Below are 19,918 nucleotides of genomic sequence, written 5' to 3'. Positions count from 1 at the left end.
CTCTCATCAAGTGTTCCTTAGAGCACTGCTCATAGTGGCATGCTTTTCTTTCTGAGCCACTTGATCCTTAACAAACAGCCTAAAAATGTGACTGCAGTGATCAGTTGGTCAACTCTTTTAATTACAGCCAGGGTGACACAGTGGTAGAGTTGCTGCCTTACAGCACCTGAGACTTGGGTTTGATCATGGCTATGGAATTTGCATGTTCTCCCTGTGACCGCGTGGGTTTTCTCCAGCTACTCCGGTTTCCTCCCACATTCCAAAGATATGCGGGTTCGTAGGTTAATTGGCTTCTGTAAATTGTCCCTAGAATCAGGGATAGAATTAGCATACAGGGTGAATATTGGAGTGATTAGGTGGGCCAAATGGCCTGTTTGCATGCTGTATCTCTAAACTACAACTAACTAATGCAACATACAGTGCATCCAGAGAGCAGACACTAAAGCAAATGCCATTCTGCAGATTACCAGTCATTAATCAGCCGATAGGTTACACAGTTTCAGAGTTTTGCTTGTGGTAGATGAACCCAAGGTTTCGCTGCCTTCAACACTATAATCCCAACCAAACTTATCTCCAACCTCCAATTCAAAGTAGTGAGCAACCTTCTCTGCCTCACCTATAGTCCTGAACCATAGAAAATAATGAGAGTTCTTTGAGAACAAGAGGAATGAAACTATTAGTTCACCATAGAAATGCAAGGAATGGAGATGCATAGGTGGGACATGGAGCAGCACAGAGGTGGGAGTAGATACGACTGTACGTTTTGACAGGGAAGTGAATGAAAATCTAAAAGTAACAGTATAAAAGGGGCTGAAAAAAGAACACAATGTTTGTGGAAGCCTTTCCAGGCATGTAGTTAGATTTGAGCACAGAAATTAACTTACAATGAAATAATGACAAGACAATCTTTTCTCATGATGGTAAGGAAATGTTGATCAGCTCTTCTTCAATGTTGATCAGCTCAACGTACACCCCAACAGGCAGTGTTATGCCAAAAAGCCACCCTCCATGAAGTGAGGATCTCATCACAAAGACAGCAGAGTGTTAACGTCTAAGTTAGATCTACCACTCGGCAGGTTGCTGCTTTGATCCTAACTCCGTAAACTAGGTTAGATGTGGTTTTCATATTAATTGTGCTCTAGATTGTTAGAAAGAAGATGACAGTCCATAAATTTGGAGGCTCTTGGGGTCTTAACCCCTGACTCAGTTATCGGTGATATCATTTTCCGTGCAAGGTGGTAGAAACCCTTCTGCTGCTGCCAGGAACAGGCAGCAAACCACGTGGATGCTGCCCTCTATAAAAGAGTACGCAGCAAGTACTCAAACAATCAGACTCAAGGCAGACTTCAGAGCAGACACTGCCTCATTCAGGGGAGACCAACCTCAAGCAACCCAAAAGAGAACAAGCAAGAGACTCCAAGATGTTTTGCAAGGTCCGACTTATGGTGAGTGATGGGAATTTGTTTAAAAAATGAGGAGGGAAATACACCAGATATTGAAGATATTGTAATCTGGAGCAAATGAGGAACCTAGAAGGTCAGGCAGCATTTGTGGGAGTAGATGGACAGGTGATGTTTTGTGACATCAGCATAAATGTGTACAGAAGGTACAGCAAATTAGGCCAGGAACGTTGAGGTTTGTGGCCCTTGAACGGCTTGGCACGCAAGGAAGACCTTCATACTTACTTATACTAACTGTGCTATCCTGCATTTGTACACTGCAGACAGCCTATGTATAGTCTTTTCGCTGTTGGATAATACACAAACAGAAAAGTTTTTCACGGTACCTAGGTACATGTGACAATAATAAATTCAATTCAAAAGCGAAATCATATCTTGCTTTCGCTTAGATACGCTACTGTTAAATTTTCAGTGAATTATTTCAGTGTGGATTGAACTGACAGCCTGTGGACAGAGGATTACCTCAAGCAACAGAATCACTGAATCAAGGCTGCACTCCCATCTCCACTTGCAGTTTCACCCGAATGCTTAGTGATTGAGGTATTGATACAATGAAAGGATTTTAGCACAGATTTTCCTGAGTGTATCTGGGATTTGGGAAGAATGGTCACTTAAGGTCGTGATGCAGGGTCTCGATCCGAACACAGATGCTACCTGACCTGTTGCATTCCTCCATCACACAGGTTCCAGCATCTGTAGTCTCTCGAGTCTCTAGATCTTAAGATAGGTTATTGTGTGGAGGGAAAGAGGTTTCCATGTCCAGCAAGGTCCCAAATAATGATGTATCAAAGCCAATAAACAGTGAGTCTGTGATGTTGGATAAACAATGGCCAGAAATCCAGATGTGCTCTCATGTCCTTTATCCAAAGGATGCCATAGGATTACGCAGGTCCAACACAGGGCGGCACAGCTGGTTGAATTGCTGTCTAAGAGCGCCAGACACTCGGGTTCAATCCTGGCCTCGGTTGCTGTCTGAGTGGAGTTTTGTGTGGAGCATATTGAACTCCGGGACAGCCTTGAAGGGCCGGGTGGCCTAACCTAGTTCCTATTTTCTTGTATCTAGTGAAAACTGTATTTTTGGTAGACTTATCTTGCCCGAGGTTATAGCAGTGAGTCTGTGAATCGCAGAGGAGCGTGAATATCAAACATTCTTTCTCGGTGAAGGTTTTATGCTTTTAAGGAGGATGTGGCCTTATCAATGTTTAAACCTCTCACCACTCAATTTGTTTCACTTCAAAGACCACAGGAGGTTCAAATAAAAACTAATTTGCCAGTGTTGCAATAGAAGGAAGTTGTACGCTGCCCAATGCTCCCTTTAAGACTGTCATTGCGGGCTAAGTAACCTTTCTACCATGAACTTGCAAATGTGTGGGTGGCATGTTGACGCAGCGGTAGAGTTGCTGCCTTACAGCGCTTTCAGCGCCAGAGTCACGGGTTCGATCCTGATTACGGGTGCTGTCTGTATGGAGTTTGTCTGTTCTCCCCTCGTGGGTTTTCTCCGAGATCTTCGGTTTCCTCACACACTCCAAAGACGTACAGGTTTGTAGGTTGATTGGCTTGTTGTAAGTGTAAATTTGTCCCTTGTGTGTGTAGGATAGCGTTAATGTGCGGGGATTGCTGGTCGGTATGGACTCGGTGGGCCGAAGGGCCTGTTTCCGTGCTGTATCTCTAAACTAAACTAAACCTGAACTGCAATAATGAAATGAGGTACTACAAGTAATTCTGCTATAATGTGATTCATAAGCAACCTTGCATGACAGAAAATTGTCTTATAGAAACAATTGTGTCAATGGGGCAAAGGGGGTTTACAACTTATGAGTCTAAAACTTGCACTAAGAAAGTTTTTTTTAACTGCAGGATTTTCAAATGTATAGGACTTTTTATGAGTGTACTTTGTCACTGCAAGCTTAAAACGCTAAAGGCTGTGTGTTATATTGTCTAATAGAGTATCACTGCACAATTATCTTGTGACAGTAATTCCTTGTCAATGTCTATGGCCACTGTGTTCTTAAATGACAGTGGAATTTAATTACTGTGGGGAGGTTACATAGAAACAGTTTTTCCTTGGTTTTCATTTTTCTCCCCAAGACACTTTGTCACATTCCAGACTACCTTTTGTGGTGTTAATGCCTGAACAAAATTTCATTATAACTAATTTGCCGTGTTTATTAACAATAATGTTCCTTAGTTCATCAGTTTTGTTATATCCCATTAGTACTAATTAGTGTACACTGTGTAAATTGCCTCACACATCTACTTTAAACCTCCCCCCTCTGCTCTTATAGTATTCTACATTTCCTTCCAGGAAAAGGTTGTGACTGTTTACCCTATCTATGCCTCTCATCATTTTATATATACATTTATGTCTCCCTTCAATCTCCAACCTAACCTCCTTATAGTTGAAGGTGGACACAAAATGCTGGATTAACTCAGCGGGATAGGCAGCAACTCTGGAGAGAAGGAATGGGTGACGATTCGGGTAGAGATCCTTCTTCAGACTTCTCTCCAGGGATGCTGCCTATCCCAGCATTTTGTGTCTACCCGAATCAAACCAGCATCTGTAGTTCTTTCCTACTCCTAATAGCTGATATCATCTAATCCATATTTTGATATTGCACTTTGCACCCCCTCCAAAGCCTCCACAATCTTCCTATAATGGGATAACTAGAACTGCATGCATTACCCCAAATGCAGCCTAACCACAGGTTTTTAAGCTGCAACATGACTTCCTGACTCACAGAGTGCCATGACCAACAAAGGCAAGAATTTCATCAACCTTCTTTACCACTCTATCTACTTGTGTTGCTGCTTCATGGAACTATGTGACTTGGAACCCAAGATTGCTCTGTACATCCATGCTGTTCAGGGTCTTTCCATTGCGATAATCATGCTTAAGTTGAATAGATTCACAGCCGTGGCAGATTGTCATCAGACGTGATGTGCTAAATGGCGCTGTGGATTTTTTTCAGGCTTCTACTGTGCTGGTCATCTTGGTGCTCGCCGCCCTAACAGAAGCTGCCTCTGCGGCAAAGGGCAAGAACAACAGAAGGAAAGGGAATCACATGCGCTTAAAGAGAACCACAAAGTTTGAAAATGTAACGCTGTCTGCCAATTTCCCCAAGTACAATGGCCACATCCACGAGGCTTCCTTCAGGAACCGCTCTCTGTCCCCCTGGATCTACAAGTAAGTTCAAAGTCAAAGTCAAAGTCAAAGTCAATTTTATTACCCAAAGGTGCAGTGAATTTACCAGCAGCGATACACTTAAAAAGAATACACAATAAGATTTAACACTTATTTGTTAAATAAACTCACCACAGCATTCTTCATTGTGGTGGAAGGCTACAAAGTTCAGCCAGTCCTCCTCATTTGTTCACCCATGGTCGGGGTCATAAACCCTCCGTAGTCGCTGCTACGGACGGCCCGATGTACAGGCCCTCTCGTCGGGATGATCAAAACTCAGACGTCGAGACGATCAAACACACTCCGCAACTTGGAGGTCCCGAATCGGCACTTTTCCGAATCGGCACTTTCAACTCACAACCCCTCCTTCCTTTACAAAACCATCATCTACAAAAAACACTGAACCATCAGAGTTGCACAATCATACTCCCTCAGTCAAATATTCCATCACTCTCTTACAATCTATCTCCATTACAGTGAGTTGCCCATCCCTGCAGGCTCTCTGTCACTGGTGATTCTCCATCACTCCTTCCATTGCTAAGGGCAATCTTTCACACCAGCTCCCCATCACTACACTACATCCTTTGCTCTCTCCATCACTATAGGCTGCCGGTCTCTTCTCCCCTTTGTGATCTCTGGTGATTGTACCATCACTGGCACCTCATCTCTCCTGGTTCCCCATCACTGCCTGTTCACCAACACTCTCCTCATCACTGTAATCTCTTCATTGCTCTCTCTGTAACACCCCTCACTTCACATTACTTCATCATCATTCCAGAAACTACTGGGCACCTGTATAATAGGCTCTCGATGCCCAGCATGCTTCTCATCCTCTTCCATTGCAGGGAATAAGGGCAGTCACAGTACGGCACAGTGGTGCAGCGATGTTGCTGCCTTACAGTGCCAGAGACCCGGGTTCGATTCTGACAGGGTGCTTGTCTGTATGGAGTTTGTATGTTCTCCCCATGATGGCGAGGGTTTTCCCCAGGTGCTCCTATTTCCTCCCACACCTCAAGGACACACAGGTTTGTAGGTTAATTGGCTTTGGTAAAGATTGTGTACTGTCCCTAGCATGTAGGATGGTGATCGCTGACCAGTGCAGACTCGGTGGGCTGAAGAGCCTGTTTCCACACTGTATCTCTAAACTAAACTAAACAATTCCTATAACAATGTGATGGTTTACTCATTTGCAGGAAGGACTTTGATGCCAACCGCTATCCTTCTTCCATCGACAAGGCAGAGTGTGTGAGCAAGCAATGCTTCAACTTTCGTGGCGTCAAGGATCTAGATCTGAACACCCGTCTGGTCAAGCAGGAGATGCTCGTCCTCAGGAAGAAGAAGTCACGTGACGACAAGATCATTTACCACGTGGAGAAACTCTTGGTCCCTGTTGCTTGTGTCTGTGTCCGTCCGGAGGTCGTGCATGCCTGATAGAGCCAGCTGTAGGTGTGTCAAAGGATAGAGTCATGTCCAGCCATTCCCCAAGCCAAGTAGAAGCATATCCTTAAGCATTTTAAATTGGAACCAGAGTGGGGGAAACAGCATTTGAATTGGAAGCCAGCCAAAAGTACCGCTGCAAAGCACTCACCCCTCAAACCCCCCCCCACCCCCCCCCCCCCCCCCCCATTCCCCTCCCCTACCCATTCCCCTTGCCCAACTTTTCCATACTGACTAAGGTACCCCAACTACGCTAGGCCCATTAACCCATGTTTGGCCTATATCCCTTGAAACCTTTGTGCCTGTCCAAATGCCTGTTAAATGTTACGTACCTGCCTCAACCACTTCTTTAGGCAGCTCATTCCACAAACATACTTTGTGAAAATGTTGCTCCTCGGGTTCCTGTTAAATCATTCCCCTGTCACCTTAAACATGACCTCTAGTTCTTGATTCCCTTACCCTGCGAAAAAGGCTTTGTGTATTCACCTATCTATTCATCTCATGATTTTATGCGCCTCCAAAAGATCACACCTCAATCTCTTGCATTACAAGGACTAAAGTCCTACCCTGCCCAACCTCTCCATGCAGGTCAGTTCATGGCTGATCCCCAGTCTCAATACCACTTTTCTACTCTCTCTGGTCACCCCTCCACCTCCTTCAGTCTCCCAGCCTTCACTATAATCAGCGGCCTTGTCTGTACCTTGGCTTGCAAAGGATATTATAGCTCCCAGCATATTAGAAAGGGATACCTCTCTCTCTCCCTCTCTCTGGAATGGCCCTGCCCCAGGTGCACTCACATCCAATACCAATTTCAGTCAGATAGTCACTGTTTACAGACTATTGTAAGTATCTTTGGTCTTTGGAGGTTGGGTCATGTGCATTGGATCTATTCTGCAGCTGCTTCATGCCCTCGAGTACAGACTGTACACATAAACATTTCTACGCAGATTATTCAGATCATTTGCTCCCTCTGCTTCCCCCTCATTGTTCTTCCAGCCAGGAAAGGAAAAGCGATGGCTTGGAGACAATAGCAGTCCCTGGGATCTGCAACTGGGGTCACAACGCATCAGGTGCTTGCCGGCAAATGCAGTCAACTGAACGTTAGCTTAGCAAGGCTTTTTTTTTTGCACAGTTCTTTAGAGGTGGACAAGATTGTGGTGGGTTCCGCCCAGATTGTTGAGATAGTATTATCGACAGCAACTGTAAGCTAAGATCGAGGGCATCAGATCTGCAATACAGCCAGTTGCTATTTGCTATCCAATGTTGATTTGCAACCAGATGGAGTTGGAAACATTGGCTAAAGATATCAACCCCAAGTCGGGGCTGACATATTCCCTGCTCATGTCAGCTGGTCAGGTCGGCCTGCACTCTCCATTCTACCTGGGCGGGAAGCCAAGCAAGGTCAGGAATAACCAGAGCTGGTCACCCTGGAGATCTGGGAATGTGAAGCAAAGGAAAGTTTGAGAATGTATTAATTATTAATTTATTAAGTTATTTTTGATATTTATATGAAATGTTTCTGTCTAAAGAGCCTCACCTGTACAATTTAGTTTTAAAATAAAGATTATGTGTTGAGCATTTGCGGCTTCAGTTTGACTATCTTTTCTGGTTTCAAAGGCGCACACACACTATCAGAGCAACTCTCTGGGGAAAGATGGTACACAGAAGTACAATCCTATCACTGGTCCTTCCAGCTAACAGTTCAAAATTCAGACTGCAGGGAACTGAAGGATTCCTGTCATGTGCATTACAATTTAAGCATCTGATACAAATCTCAAGGGAAATGTCCCAAAGGGAGGCCATTCAGCTTATAGAAGTATATGTTGGCTCCAGCAGGGCTGTCCAATATACCTGCAAGGAATTCTTGCATCAATTCACAAGAAAATTTCACACCGTCTTCCTGGAAGTGTGCATACTCTTTATCTCAGTTGGTTATTCCATGATTGCACTTTAATATTTTTTGCACTACTTCACATTGAACATTAAAAAGTACAGCACAGGAACAGGCCCTTCGGCCCACAAAGTCTATGCTGAACATGATGCCCAGCTAAACGAATCTCATCTGCCTGAACATGATCCATGGTTTTTCTCTCTCCGTTCATACGGTTTGACCATCTGGCTTGCCAGACATCCCTCCATTTCACAACTACAGGCAGCACGTGGGCGCAGCGGTAGAGTTGCTGCCTTACAGCACAAGGGACCCGGGTTCGATCCTGACTACGGGTGCTATTTGAATGCAGTTTGTGCGTTCTCCCTGTGACCACGTGATCTTCTCTCCAGAGATGCTGCCTGTCCAGAGAGGCTGAGTTACTCCAGCATTTTCTGTCTACCTTCGATTTAAACCAGCATCTGCAGTTCTTTCCAACACTCACTGGGTACCTTTGTATATCCACACTTCCCAATCATTCACCATTTAATTAATAGTAATAGTTAAATGAACCGGCCTAAGGGCCGTTTTTGTGCCGTGTAGCGCCAGGCGATGATAACTTTTTTTTTCCTGCCAGTGTATATCTTCACATTTATCGATTTGTCATGGTTTTGCCCATTCGCACAATTTCTTTTTTTTTGTTATTATAATTTTATTGGAAGCAATTGTACAAAAAAGAATGACTTAACAGTTCTACAACTCTAGCTTCATTTTTAACATTTTACATTAACATATTAAATTGAAATAAGAAAAAAGAGAGAAGAAAGGAAAGAGAAAGATGAAAAGAAAGAAAAAGAAAAGGTGATATATCCATCGACCGACACATGCGCCCGCTGACCCAGCCTTACAATCAGTTTTGAGTTTGTGTTCAACCATTGTATTGTTTAAGAAATTCAATAAAAGGAGATAATATTTAGTCAGAGGGCGGTGAATCTGTGGAATTCTTTGCCACAGAAGGCTGTTAGTGGATATTTTTAAGGCAGAAATAGATAGATTCTTAATTAGTACAGGTGTCAGAGGTTATGGGGAGAGGGCAGGAGAATGGGGTTAGGAGGGAGTGATAGATCAGCCATGATTGAATGGCGGGGACTTAATTCCATTCCTATTCCGTATGACCTTGTGTTCTATTCCTATTCCTTATAAAACCAGAGCTCCTGGAGAAAATCTATGCAGGTCATGGGGAGATCGTACAAACTACGTACAGACAGCACCCGTAGTCAAGATTGAACCCGGGTCTCTGGTGCTGTAAGGCAGGAACTCTACCACTGTGCCACCGTGCCGCACAAAGATACTAGATACCGAATATATTGTGTTTGGATGCGCGAGTACTGGGCTTTGCAGTGCATGTAGGAGGTGGACTAGACTCATACAGTCATAGACATGGAAACAGGCCGTTCGGCCCAACTAGTCCATGCCCAACAGGATCCCCATCTAAGTTAGAAACATTTGTCTGAGTTTGACCCATATCCTTTTCATATGGGACTAGCTTAGATGTGGTAGAATAGACTATGCGAAGACAACAAGGAAATCAGTTCTGGTCACGGAGATGTACAATACAGATTGGGATGTGAGAGAAAACCCAGATGAAATCCACCCGTTCACAGGGAGAATATACAAACTCCACACAGACAGCGCCAGAGGTCGGGATTGAACCTAGCTCACTGGAGGCTGTGGTCTATCAATTAAGCCACTGTCCCATAAGTAAATAAATATTACAAATAATAAATATCAGTATCTGATATGGATAAGTTTCGATTTACTGACATTGTGAAAACCTTTAGGAATTTGCAAGAGATATTGTGAATGCCCTACAAAGCCCACACAGTGAAACAGCAGTGGGAAGTAGTGGGCAGCAAGGAACCTTTGCTTTAAAGATACAGCGCAGGAACAGGCCCATTGTCCCACCGAGTCCGCACCAACCAGCGATCACCCCATACACCACTAACCCACACACTAGGGACAATTCTTTTTTTTTTTTGCCAAAGCCAATTAACTTACAATCCTGCACGTCTTTGGCATGCGGGGGGAAACCAGGGCACCCGGAGGAAACCCACGCGTTCAAAGCGCGAACGTGCAAACTCCATGGAGGCAGCACCCATAGTCGGGATCGAACCTGAGACCCTGGCATGGTAACGCAGCAAAACTACCACTGCGCCACCGTGCCGTCTGGCCGGGTAGCAACAGAGAGACCACCAAGCATTTCTGACTCACCACCCCACTTCCACTCATGCAACAAGTTCTTAAGATTATGTTTATTTCCTTTCTTTAATCGGTTAATGTAAAAAAGAATCCAGTTACGCAGTTAAGACCACTGATCTACTTAATCTCTCACTCTGCCACAAGTGTGCTCCACCTACAGTTCTGTCGGATGGAAGTACTTCTGAATTGGTCTACTTTCTGTATGTTGCAACCTGCCTCAATCTCGCTGATGCAGCTCTCTAAATGCAGCAGCAATTTAGCCTGAGCTGCCTTCCTTTTGCGGAGGCAGGGCTCACAGCAACAGCACACAGCAATGCTTCTATAACCACTGTGAGAGGCTTGAACAGAAGAGAGGTTAAATGAGAATAATGTTGACCAACGGAACGTGTAAAGAGATTGAAGAAGGATCTCCACCCCGAATGTCACCTATCCATGTTCTCCAGAGATGCTGCCTGACCCACTGAGTTACTTCAGCACTTTGGGTCTTTTTGTGTGAAGGAACAAGGTTGGATGGTCTCTGTAAATGATAGCTGCAGAATCTGGTCCAGCACACACTATCTAATAAAATCAAGGTTATCACCTGGAATTGTTGAACTTAATGGAGAAATAAGTTGCTGTACCTCATGTTTATGCTGATTTTCATTGTGTGGGAGGCTGAGGGCAGGTGAAGAAAATGAGACGAAAATCTATAGGAGAGCATGAAGTCTTACCGTAATTCATCATCAACCAACGATGTCAATTAAAGATTAAAGCCCCCTGCCTAGTGTAACATAGTGTTCCTAGAAAAATCCCCTAAACATTCCTCCTCTGAGTGAATCTTGATACCAGGCAGGGAGCAATGGAAGGACACAAGTGGCCACCAGACTAACGTTCGGGTCTTGGGGTAATTGGCTGACCATCCTCATGTCAGGAGGCATGGGGCAAATCAAACACAACTAGTTCACAAGCAGGGGAGCAGGTCATTCTGCTTCTTACACTTGTCCTGCCAATAAAAAATTGACTGCAGGTTAGATAGCTAGAGAATACCAGGAGATGATCCATGTTCTTCTTGTAACGTCAGGAAATCTATCATGTTGGACAAATGAGAACAGAGGGTCCTCAGTTTCCAATCTCATTCAAAAGTTTGCCCCCAGTTGGTGCAACGTTGAAGGAGCTCTGCATCATTAGGAGTGTCTGACATGATTTAGTCCGAGTACTCAGAATGGGCTTTGAACTCCTGGTTCAGAGGCAGGAGTGAGAGCACTGAGCTGAGTTTGACACTGTCACCAATCCACTATTGGTAACACCCTACACAGACGTCCATTCAGTAGCTGTGTCATCAGCCTCATAATCATCATCAATCAGTTGAGTATCATGGATGGAATTCAACATTTGTCTGCAACGAACAGGATTAATTGTCTCAGCAATTCTTGGAAATCTCCCTCCCATATCTAATCTTTGTTCTGTGCACCGAACCTCAGTGGATCTCAATGTTTAACATGGTTCAATGGTGCCTTATTTGTCACATGTTCTGAGGTCCAGTGAAATTCATTTTTGTATACAGTTCAGGCAAGTATCACCTTATATCAGCAATTTTGATACATCTTAGATAAGCATCTCAGACACAGTACAAGTTTATCGCAGTAGTACACCGAGACAGTATACAATCGCCAGTTTGTTGCCATTTTCAAATCGCAGTTGTAAGTGCAGGGTTCTTGACCTGACCGTTAAGGCCCGTGGTCCTGGCGGAGTTGCAGGGTTGGTATGGTGTTCTCTGCCGCTGCTCCACCACAGTAGGCCGTGTGTGCTCCATGCCCTCGACCTTTAGGAGCAGCGCCTAGTCCAGCTAGGCCTCCAGCGGCCCACTCTACCATCGGGACCGTGCACTCTCTCCCACGGCGAACTGGGTCATGGAATAGCTAACGTATTGTAGCCACAAAAAAAAAGGTCTACAATGGTCACGGGTTGCGATGCCTGCTTTGCCAGCAGCTAGGACACCAAAGCAAAAACATGCTCTTTCATCAAGTGTTCCTTTGAGCACTGCTCATAGTGGCATGCTTTTCCTTCTGAGCCACTTGATCCTTAACAAACAGCCTAAAAATGTGACTGCAAAGTGATCAGTTGGTCAACTCTTTTAATTACAGGCAGGGTGACACAGTGGTAGAGTTGCTGCCTTACAGCACCTGAGACTTGGGTTTCATCCTGTCTATGGAGTTTGCATGTTCTCCTTGTGACCGAGTGGGTTTTCTCCAGGTATTCCGGTTTCCTCCCACATTCCAAAGACATGCGGGTTCGTAGGTAAATTGGCTTCTGTAAATTGTCCCTAGTATCAGGGATAGAATTAGCCATGCTGGACTAGCAGTCGCAACTTTTAGCTCCGCTGCTGTAAAATCGCAATTTTTCGCGTTAAAATCGGGTCTGGAGGTCGGGACTAATTCAAAAAACTCACCGGAGCCCCGGGACGTCGCGCTGATGACGTCATCAGTAAGCGCTGCGATTTAAACGGAGGATAAAGGATTTTAAATGAAAAAACCGTCTCCAGCTCAGAACCCTCAGAGAACAATCTCAAAACAACTGCTGAAAGCACAGAAAACTGAAGAACAGACCTCTGAAGTGGATTCTGGAATGGCTACAAGGGCCAAGACTGAGATGGCTACTAAGGAGAAAAATGAAATGGAGGAGAAAAAGAACTCGGTAAGAGAACTGAGAAAGGATATTGAGGCTGGAAACTCAAAAATGATGGAAAATATTAATGTTAAATTGATGGAAAATATGTCGAACATCAATGCTGGTAATCAAAAAGTTATTGACTGCATTGGCATTATACAAAAACGAATTGAGGATGTGCAAGAAGGTCTAACGGGGAGAATTAATAAAGGGGAAGAAGAATCTAAGAAGAAGTTTGAGGCTGTGCATGTAATTGTTTCTTCACATGTAACTGCAATGAACGACATGGAAACAATTGTTGATCAAATGGCTGAAGATATGCAGGGAATGAAGCTAGAACTAGACAGCCTCAAGAATCAACTGGCAAAAGTCTCAGATAAATGGCTTGATCTCGAAGCTCGCTCAAGACGCCAAAATTTACGAATACTGGGAGTAACAGAAGGGGCAGAGGGAAACAACGCCCGTGAGTTCACTGCCAACTTAATCAAACATGTACTCAATTTACCTGTGGAACTGGAAATTGAAGTGGCACATCGAATACCTAGATTTAAGCCAAGATCACAAGCAGATCCAGCCCACCCACAGATCATAGTCAAACTTCGGGACATTTCAGCACTTGAAGAGCTGATGAAAAAAATCAAATACGGAGTGAAGATGACGTTTGGAAACGACTCTATCAAACTCCTCCGGGATTATCCCTATGAGATCGTGCAAAAGAGAAGAAAGTTCGAACAGACAAGACAGATTCTCCATGGAGTTAAAGATGTCAAATGTGGCGTTTTTTATCCGGCCAGGATGCGCATTACTTTCAAGGGAAAAGAGAAAACTTTCACTAATTCGGACGCATCTTATAAATATGCCCAAGAGATTGTGGCAGAAACAGAAGATTAATCAAGGCAGCGGGACGATATGGACAAATTCTTTCCTTTTATTACTTCACAGAGAACACCTGAAGATAAGGGAAGAAACACCATTCTCTAAAAGTTTAAACTGGAAGAGCATTTCCACGTGCGCTGGTCTAGACACCTTATCTCCTTTGGACGCTTTGGAAATCAACTCAAGGATATTCTTTGTTCAAAATGAAGGAAAGACTGATAAGCAACGCAGAGACGAACAGCAGAGCCGAATGTGGAAAACATCACAAGGACAAATGGCGGTTTAAGATCTTAAAATAGCTTTACAAAATATAGAGAATTAACAATAATTAACAATACTAATATAGAAATATAAATGGAAACTAACCTGAACTATATAATAGGCTAAATGTAATAATGTGCTAAAAAGACTGCCTAGCTCGTATATAGAGATAACAAATTTTAGAATTAAAGTAGATAATACTGAAAGTTTAAGTGCTATGTAGTTCGTGTGGGGAAGGGAGGAGACTCAGGCACCAGGCATAATTCCAGGAGTCTGTTTCTGGTTAACCCTTACAGCTAACAGCTTACTATTATCAAAGGTATAACTAATTATAAATAATTAGTAGATGAAAGTGTTAGATATATAAATTTCACAGTAGCTGAACACAAGATCTGATAAGTCTGAATGAAATATATATATATATATATATGTAGTGTAATTGGGTGAAATATAACTGATTTTGAAATGGTACCGCCCTCCTAGGTTTAGAGTAATAAAGGGAGCGGAGCTATTTGTACATCAACTTCGGAAGTCGAATAGATGTCGAATCCCACAGACGCGTGGGACACGCACTACAGTGTCGAATACTCCAGACACTGTAATTTTACTTGTTCAATTTTTTTTTTATCACAATATGTCACTACTATGTGGTTTTTTTTCAAGGACAATCGCAAAAGGGATCTACCAAGGAAGTTAGTAATATAAACGCCCCCCAAATATCCAGAGTCCTGAGGTATGGATGCACTGTAATAAATAAGGGTATTAAAATCAGAGAAAATGCAAGATGATAAACAAAAGAAAATGGGAGGAATCACACTGTGTAGCTGGAATATAAGGGGTATTAATGAACCAATTAAAAGGGGCAAAATACTAGCTCAGTTGAAATCATATAACACGGACATTACTTTTCTACAAGAAACGCACCTTAAACATCAAGATCAGATGAGATTGAGGGCGAATTGGATAGGCCAAACATTTCACTCCTCATATACTTCGAAATCTAGAGGCACCGCAATTATTATTCGCAAAGGAATACCATTCAAATCAAAGAACATTATATCAGATAAGGAAGGGAGATCTTATAGTTACAGGATAGATCCACTCTGGTAATCACTTTGGTAAACATATATGCGCCCAATTTTGTTAATCCTCAATTTTTTAATAAAATCCTGAATACAATCGCAGAATTTAACTACCAAAATGTTTTAATTGGAGGAGACTTCAACTGTGTTTTAGATCCGTACTTAGATAAATCGATGCAAAAACAAAGAGGTAATATGAAATCTAAAACTAGTGAACTCTTAAATACATATATAAAAAATACAAATATAGCAGACGTCTGGAGGATCGCGAATCCGACTAGAAGGGAATACTCGTTTTATTCAATGGTACACAAAACATACTCACGTATAGACTACTTCCTAGTGGATACAAAACTAATCCCTTATACTATGAACCCTAAATATCACACCATTACGATTTCAGATCACTCCCCGCTAACTTTCGTTTTAAAATTAGAAGGAATGTCTACGAACAAATCGTTCTGGAGGTTTAACTCGCAAATTCAGAAAGACCCACAAGGGAGTATATATCTAAAAAAACAGATGGACCTATTTTTTTAGACAAACGATACACCAGATATATCGCCCACTTTACTATGGGAATCCTTCAAAGCATTTATTAGAGGAGTCATTATCTCGTATCAAGCTTTTCAAAACAAAAAGAATAAGAATGAACAAAGACAATTAGAAGAACAAATCAGACAACAAGATATAGATAATGCTAAAGATCCAACTATGGATAAACATAATAAAATGTTAATACTGAAATTTAAGCTAAATAAATTATTGTCAGAGAATGCTATAAGATTATTCCAAATTACAAAACAAGAACATTTCGAATTTGGGGATAAACCACATAAACTTTTGGCACGCCAACTGAAAAAACGGGAAAAAGATCATGCAATTTTAAAGATTAAATCAGATAGAAGGGAATTATTAACACTGCCTAATGATATCATTAAAAATTTGTTCAATTTTACAAGAATTTATACACATCGAAAACGCTAATAGACAATAATAAAGTTTCAGAATTTTTGGACAATTGTAACCTTCCAAAACTAGAACTAAAGGAACAAGAGGAACTGGGAGGACAAATTACATCTAAGGAAATAGAAGACACAATAAACACACTTAAGAATGGAAAAACACCAGGACCAGACAGATTCAGTAATGAATTTTATAAATGTTTTTACGACATAGTTACACCACGTCTACAGAAAATGTATACATACGCTTATAAAGAACAAATCTTACCTGAAACACAAGCAGAATCAACGATCACATTAATACTTAAAAAAGATAAAGATATAGAAGAACCAGGCTCATATAGAGCTATTGCTTTGTTAAATACGGATCAAAAAATATTAGCGAAAACACTAGCTAGAAGACTAAGTCAATATGTTAGTAAATTAATAAATGAGGATCAAACGGGATTTATACCTAAGAGACATTCATTTAATAACCTGAAACATCTGCTTAACATAATGCACTCTCACAAACCTCAAGAACAAGAGTTATCTATCATTTCATTGGACGCAGAAAAAGCGTTTGATCAAGTAGAATTGGGATTATATGATTAAAGTATTGCAAAAATTTCAAATGGGATGGATATCATCGCATGGATAAAATTATTATATAACAAACCCACGGCTAGAATATTAACTAATAATATACTATCTACGAAATTCCAATTATCAAGGGCCAATAGACAAGGATGTTCATTATCACCGCTGTTATTTGCTCTGGTAATTGAACCTTTAGCTGAAAAAATCAGAACACACCCGGATATTTACGGTTATAATACAAAATATTCAAATAACAAAATATCCTTATACGCAGACGATGTACTACTGTATATCACAAAACCCCAAATCAGTATACCAAACATATTAAATCTAATTGAGGACTTTGGATCTTTCTCAGGATACAGAATAAACTGGAACAAAAGTGAAATTATGTCGATAAAACCGAAAGACTCAACACATCTCTTGAAATTCCCCTTTAAAATAGCTACAGAAAAATTTAAATAATAAGGAATTGAAATCACTAGAAATTATCACGCTATGTTTAATGCCAATTATAGCCCCTTACTTAAGAAACTAAATAATCTAATCAAATTCTGGAAAACGCTCCCGATGTCTTTAATAGGTCGAATAAATGCTATAAAAATGATCTTTTTACCACAAATCCTATATTTATTTCAATCAATACCTATATATCTTCCAAAAAAGTTTTTCAAAAAACTACTCAGACATTACAAATTTTATATGGCATTATAAATCCCACAGAATACAAAGAGCACACCTTAGTAAACCAAAAGAGATGGGTGGTCTAGCGCTCCCTAACTTTATGTACTATAATTGGGCAGTAAATATTAAAAATATGATTCACCTGCTGGACAACTCTGCCCAGCAGGTGGACTGGATTGTAATGGAGAGAGAGGACTGCTCTCCGTGTAATATAGGAGCGACCCTCCTCTCACCAATAAATCTGAATATCAAAAATTATAATAAAAATCCAATTATACATAGCACAATTAGAACTTGGAAACAAATAAAACAGAATCTAAAATTAAGAAATCTATCTCTTTTAATGCCAATAGTCAATAACCCGTCGTTTAAACCTTCGATTATAGATAAATCATTTACACAATGGGAAAGAATAGGAATCAAAACGTTCGGAGACTTGTATGAATTAGGAAAATTATTATCATTTCAACAATTACAACTGAAATATAATTTGAAAAATAATCAATATTTTAAATATCTTCAAATCTGTGACTATCTGAAAAAATACACAAAAGACTATCATAACATGCCCCCAGACTTATTGGATGAAGCCATGAAGACAAAGGCTGAATCAGCAAATCTAATATCATACTTATACAACATTATTTTAAATATAGAAATACCTACAACCGATGGTATTAGAAGAGACTGGGAACAAGAACTAGCTATAAAAATTTCAAAAGAGAGCAGGGATAAACACTTACTATATGTGCATAAATGCTCGATCAACGTACGACATACTCTAATTCAATTTAAAACATTACATAGACTATATTATTCAAAAACTAAAATAAATAAACTTTTCCCCAATGTCTCACCCACTTGTGATAAATGTCAGTCACAAGAAGCTACCATAGCGCACTCTTTTGTTTTTTGTATAAAAATCCAAAAATTCTGGAACAAAATATTTGAAATCTTCACAAAATTAATTAAAATAAAACTTGTACCAAAAGCAGAATGGATCATTTTTGGAATATCGGAAGGTAACCCGAACTAAACGTGTTTCAAAAGAACTTACCTAATTACGGGTTAATAATGGGAAAAAAGCTTATACTCAAATTTTGGAAAAATGCTCCAATACCAACAATGAAAATGTGGATTTCAAACATGTTCGAAACACTACACCTGGAAGAGATGAGCTCCTAGCAGGCAAAGCAGACCACTTCCAAAAAACATGGTCTGCATTTATGGAACTATTACAAGCTTAAGGTGCAATAGTAATTTAAAATATAAATGGTACCAGGATCTGGTAACTGGGGGTTAAAAATAAAAAAATTAAAAAACACGGTTGGTATATCCTTTTTTGCGGAGTTTTGTGTTATAATAGAGCGATTGTTTTTCCTTTTTTTCTTTTCTTTCTAGGGTCTATTTCCTTTCTTTACTTCTTTCTCTAACTTCTTCCCTAAGGGGCTTTCTTTTCCCAACACTTTCCTGCACCTTCACGATTCTTGCTCACTTTCCTTACTTTTTTATTTCTACCTTTTTTTAAAGCTCGAAAAACGAAGTGGTACAACAAATGTAATAAGGTATATGTGATGTGTATTACTCTAATTTACTGTACTTCTAATTTTAAAAAAATTAAAAATTAAAATAAATAAATAAAATAAAAAAAGAATTAGCATACAGGGTGAATATTGGTCGGAGTCATTAGGTGGGCCAAATGACCTGTTTGCATGCTGTATCTCTAAACTACAACTGACTAATGCTACATACAGTGCATATTAAAGGCTTCCAGAGAGCAGACACTAAAACAAATGCCATTCTGCAGATTACCAGTCATTAATCAGCCGATAGGTTACACAGTTTCAGAGTTTTGCTTGTGGTAGATGAACCCAAGGTTTCGCGGCCTTCAACACTATAATCCCAACCAAACTTATCTCCAACCTCCAATTCAAAACAGTGAGCAACCTTCTCTGCCTCACCTATTTTTCAGTCCTGAACCATAGAAAATAATGAGAGTTCTTTGAGAACAAGAGGAATGAGACTATTAGTTCATCATAGAAATGCAAGAAATGGAGAAGCATGGGTGGGACGGAGCATCAAGCAGCACAGAGGTGGGAGTAGATTGACAGGGAAGTGAATGAAAATCTAAAAGTAACAGTATAAAAGGGGCTGAAAAAAGAACACAAAGTTTGTGGAAGCCTTTCCAGGCATGTAGGTAGATTTGAGCACAGAAATTAACTTACAATGAAATAATGACAAGACAATCTTTTCTCATGATGTTAAGGAAATGTTGATCAGCTCTTCTTCAATGTTGATCAGCTCAACGTACACCCCAACAGGCAGTGTTATGCCAAAAAGCCACCCTCCATGAAGTGAGGATGTCATCACAAAGACAGCAGAGTGCTAACGTCTAAGTTAGATCTACCACTCGGCAGGTTGCTGCTTTGATCCTAACTCCGTAAACTAGGTTAGATGTGGTTTTCATATTAATTATGCTCTAGATTGTTAGAAAGAAGAGGAAAGTCCATAAATTTGGAGGCTCTTGGGGTCTTAACCCCTGACTCAGTTATCGGTGATATCATTTTCCGTGCAAGGTGGTAGAAACCCTTCTGCTGCTGCCAGGAACAAGCAGCAAACCA

General features: G+C 41.0%; 1 protein-coding gene across 1 annotated transcript; it reads left to right on the top strand.

Annotated features, from left to right (window-relative positions):
• The first annotated feature begins 1,343 nt into the window (after positions 1 to 1,343).
• Positions 1,344 to 6,228, top strand: LOC116975778 (interleukin-17F-like). Its single transcript, XM_033025015.1, has 3 exons — positions 1,344 to 1,445; positions 4,430 to 4,644; positions 5,835 to 6,228. The coding sequence occupies exons 1-3, from the start codon at positions 1,422 to 1,424 to the stop codon at positions 6,070 to 6,072; spliced, it is 477 nt and encodes a 158-aa protein (XP_032880906.1). The 5' UTR covers positions 1,344 to 1,421; the 3' UTR covers positions 6,073 to 6,228.
• The last annotated feature ends 13,690 nt before the right edge of the window (positions 6,229 to 19,918 follow it).

Source organism: Amblyraja radiata, chromosome 8, assembly GCF_010909765.2.
Source record: "Amblyraja radiata isolate CabotCenter1 chromosome 8, sAmbRad1.1.pri, whole genome shotgun sequence".
NCBI lineage: Eukaryota > Metazoa > Chordata > Chondrichthyes > Rajiformes > Rajidae > Amblyraja > Amblyraja radiata.
Note: the sequence above shows the minus strand (reverse complement) of the source record. Positions and strands in the feature narration are given on the sequence as shown.

What these genes read in the sequence shown, in the direction of transcription:
- LOC116975778 (XM_033025015.1), top strand. Translation starts at nt 1,422, where the DNA reads ATGTTTTGCAAGGTCCGACTTATG. An exon ending in TTTGCAAGGTCCGACTTATG is followed by an intron (nt 1,446 to 4,429) that starts GTGAGTGATGGG and finishes GATTTTTTTCAG; the next exon opens with GCTTCTACTGTGCTGGTCAT. An exon ending in CTGTCCCCCTGGATCTACAA is followed by an intron (nt 4,645 to 5,834) that starts GTAAGTTCAAAG and finishes ACTCATTTGCAG; the next exon opens with GAAGGACTTTGATGCCAACC.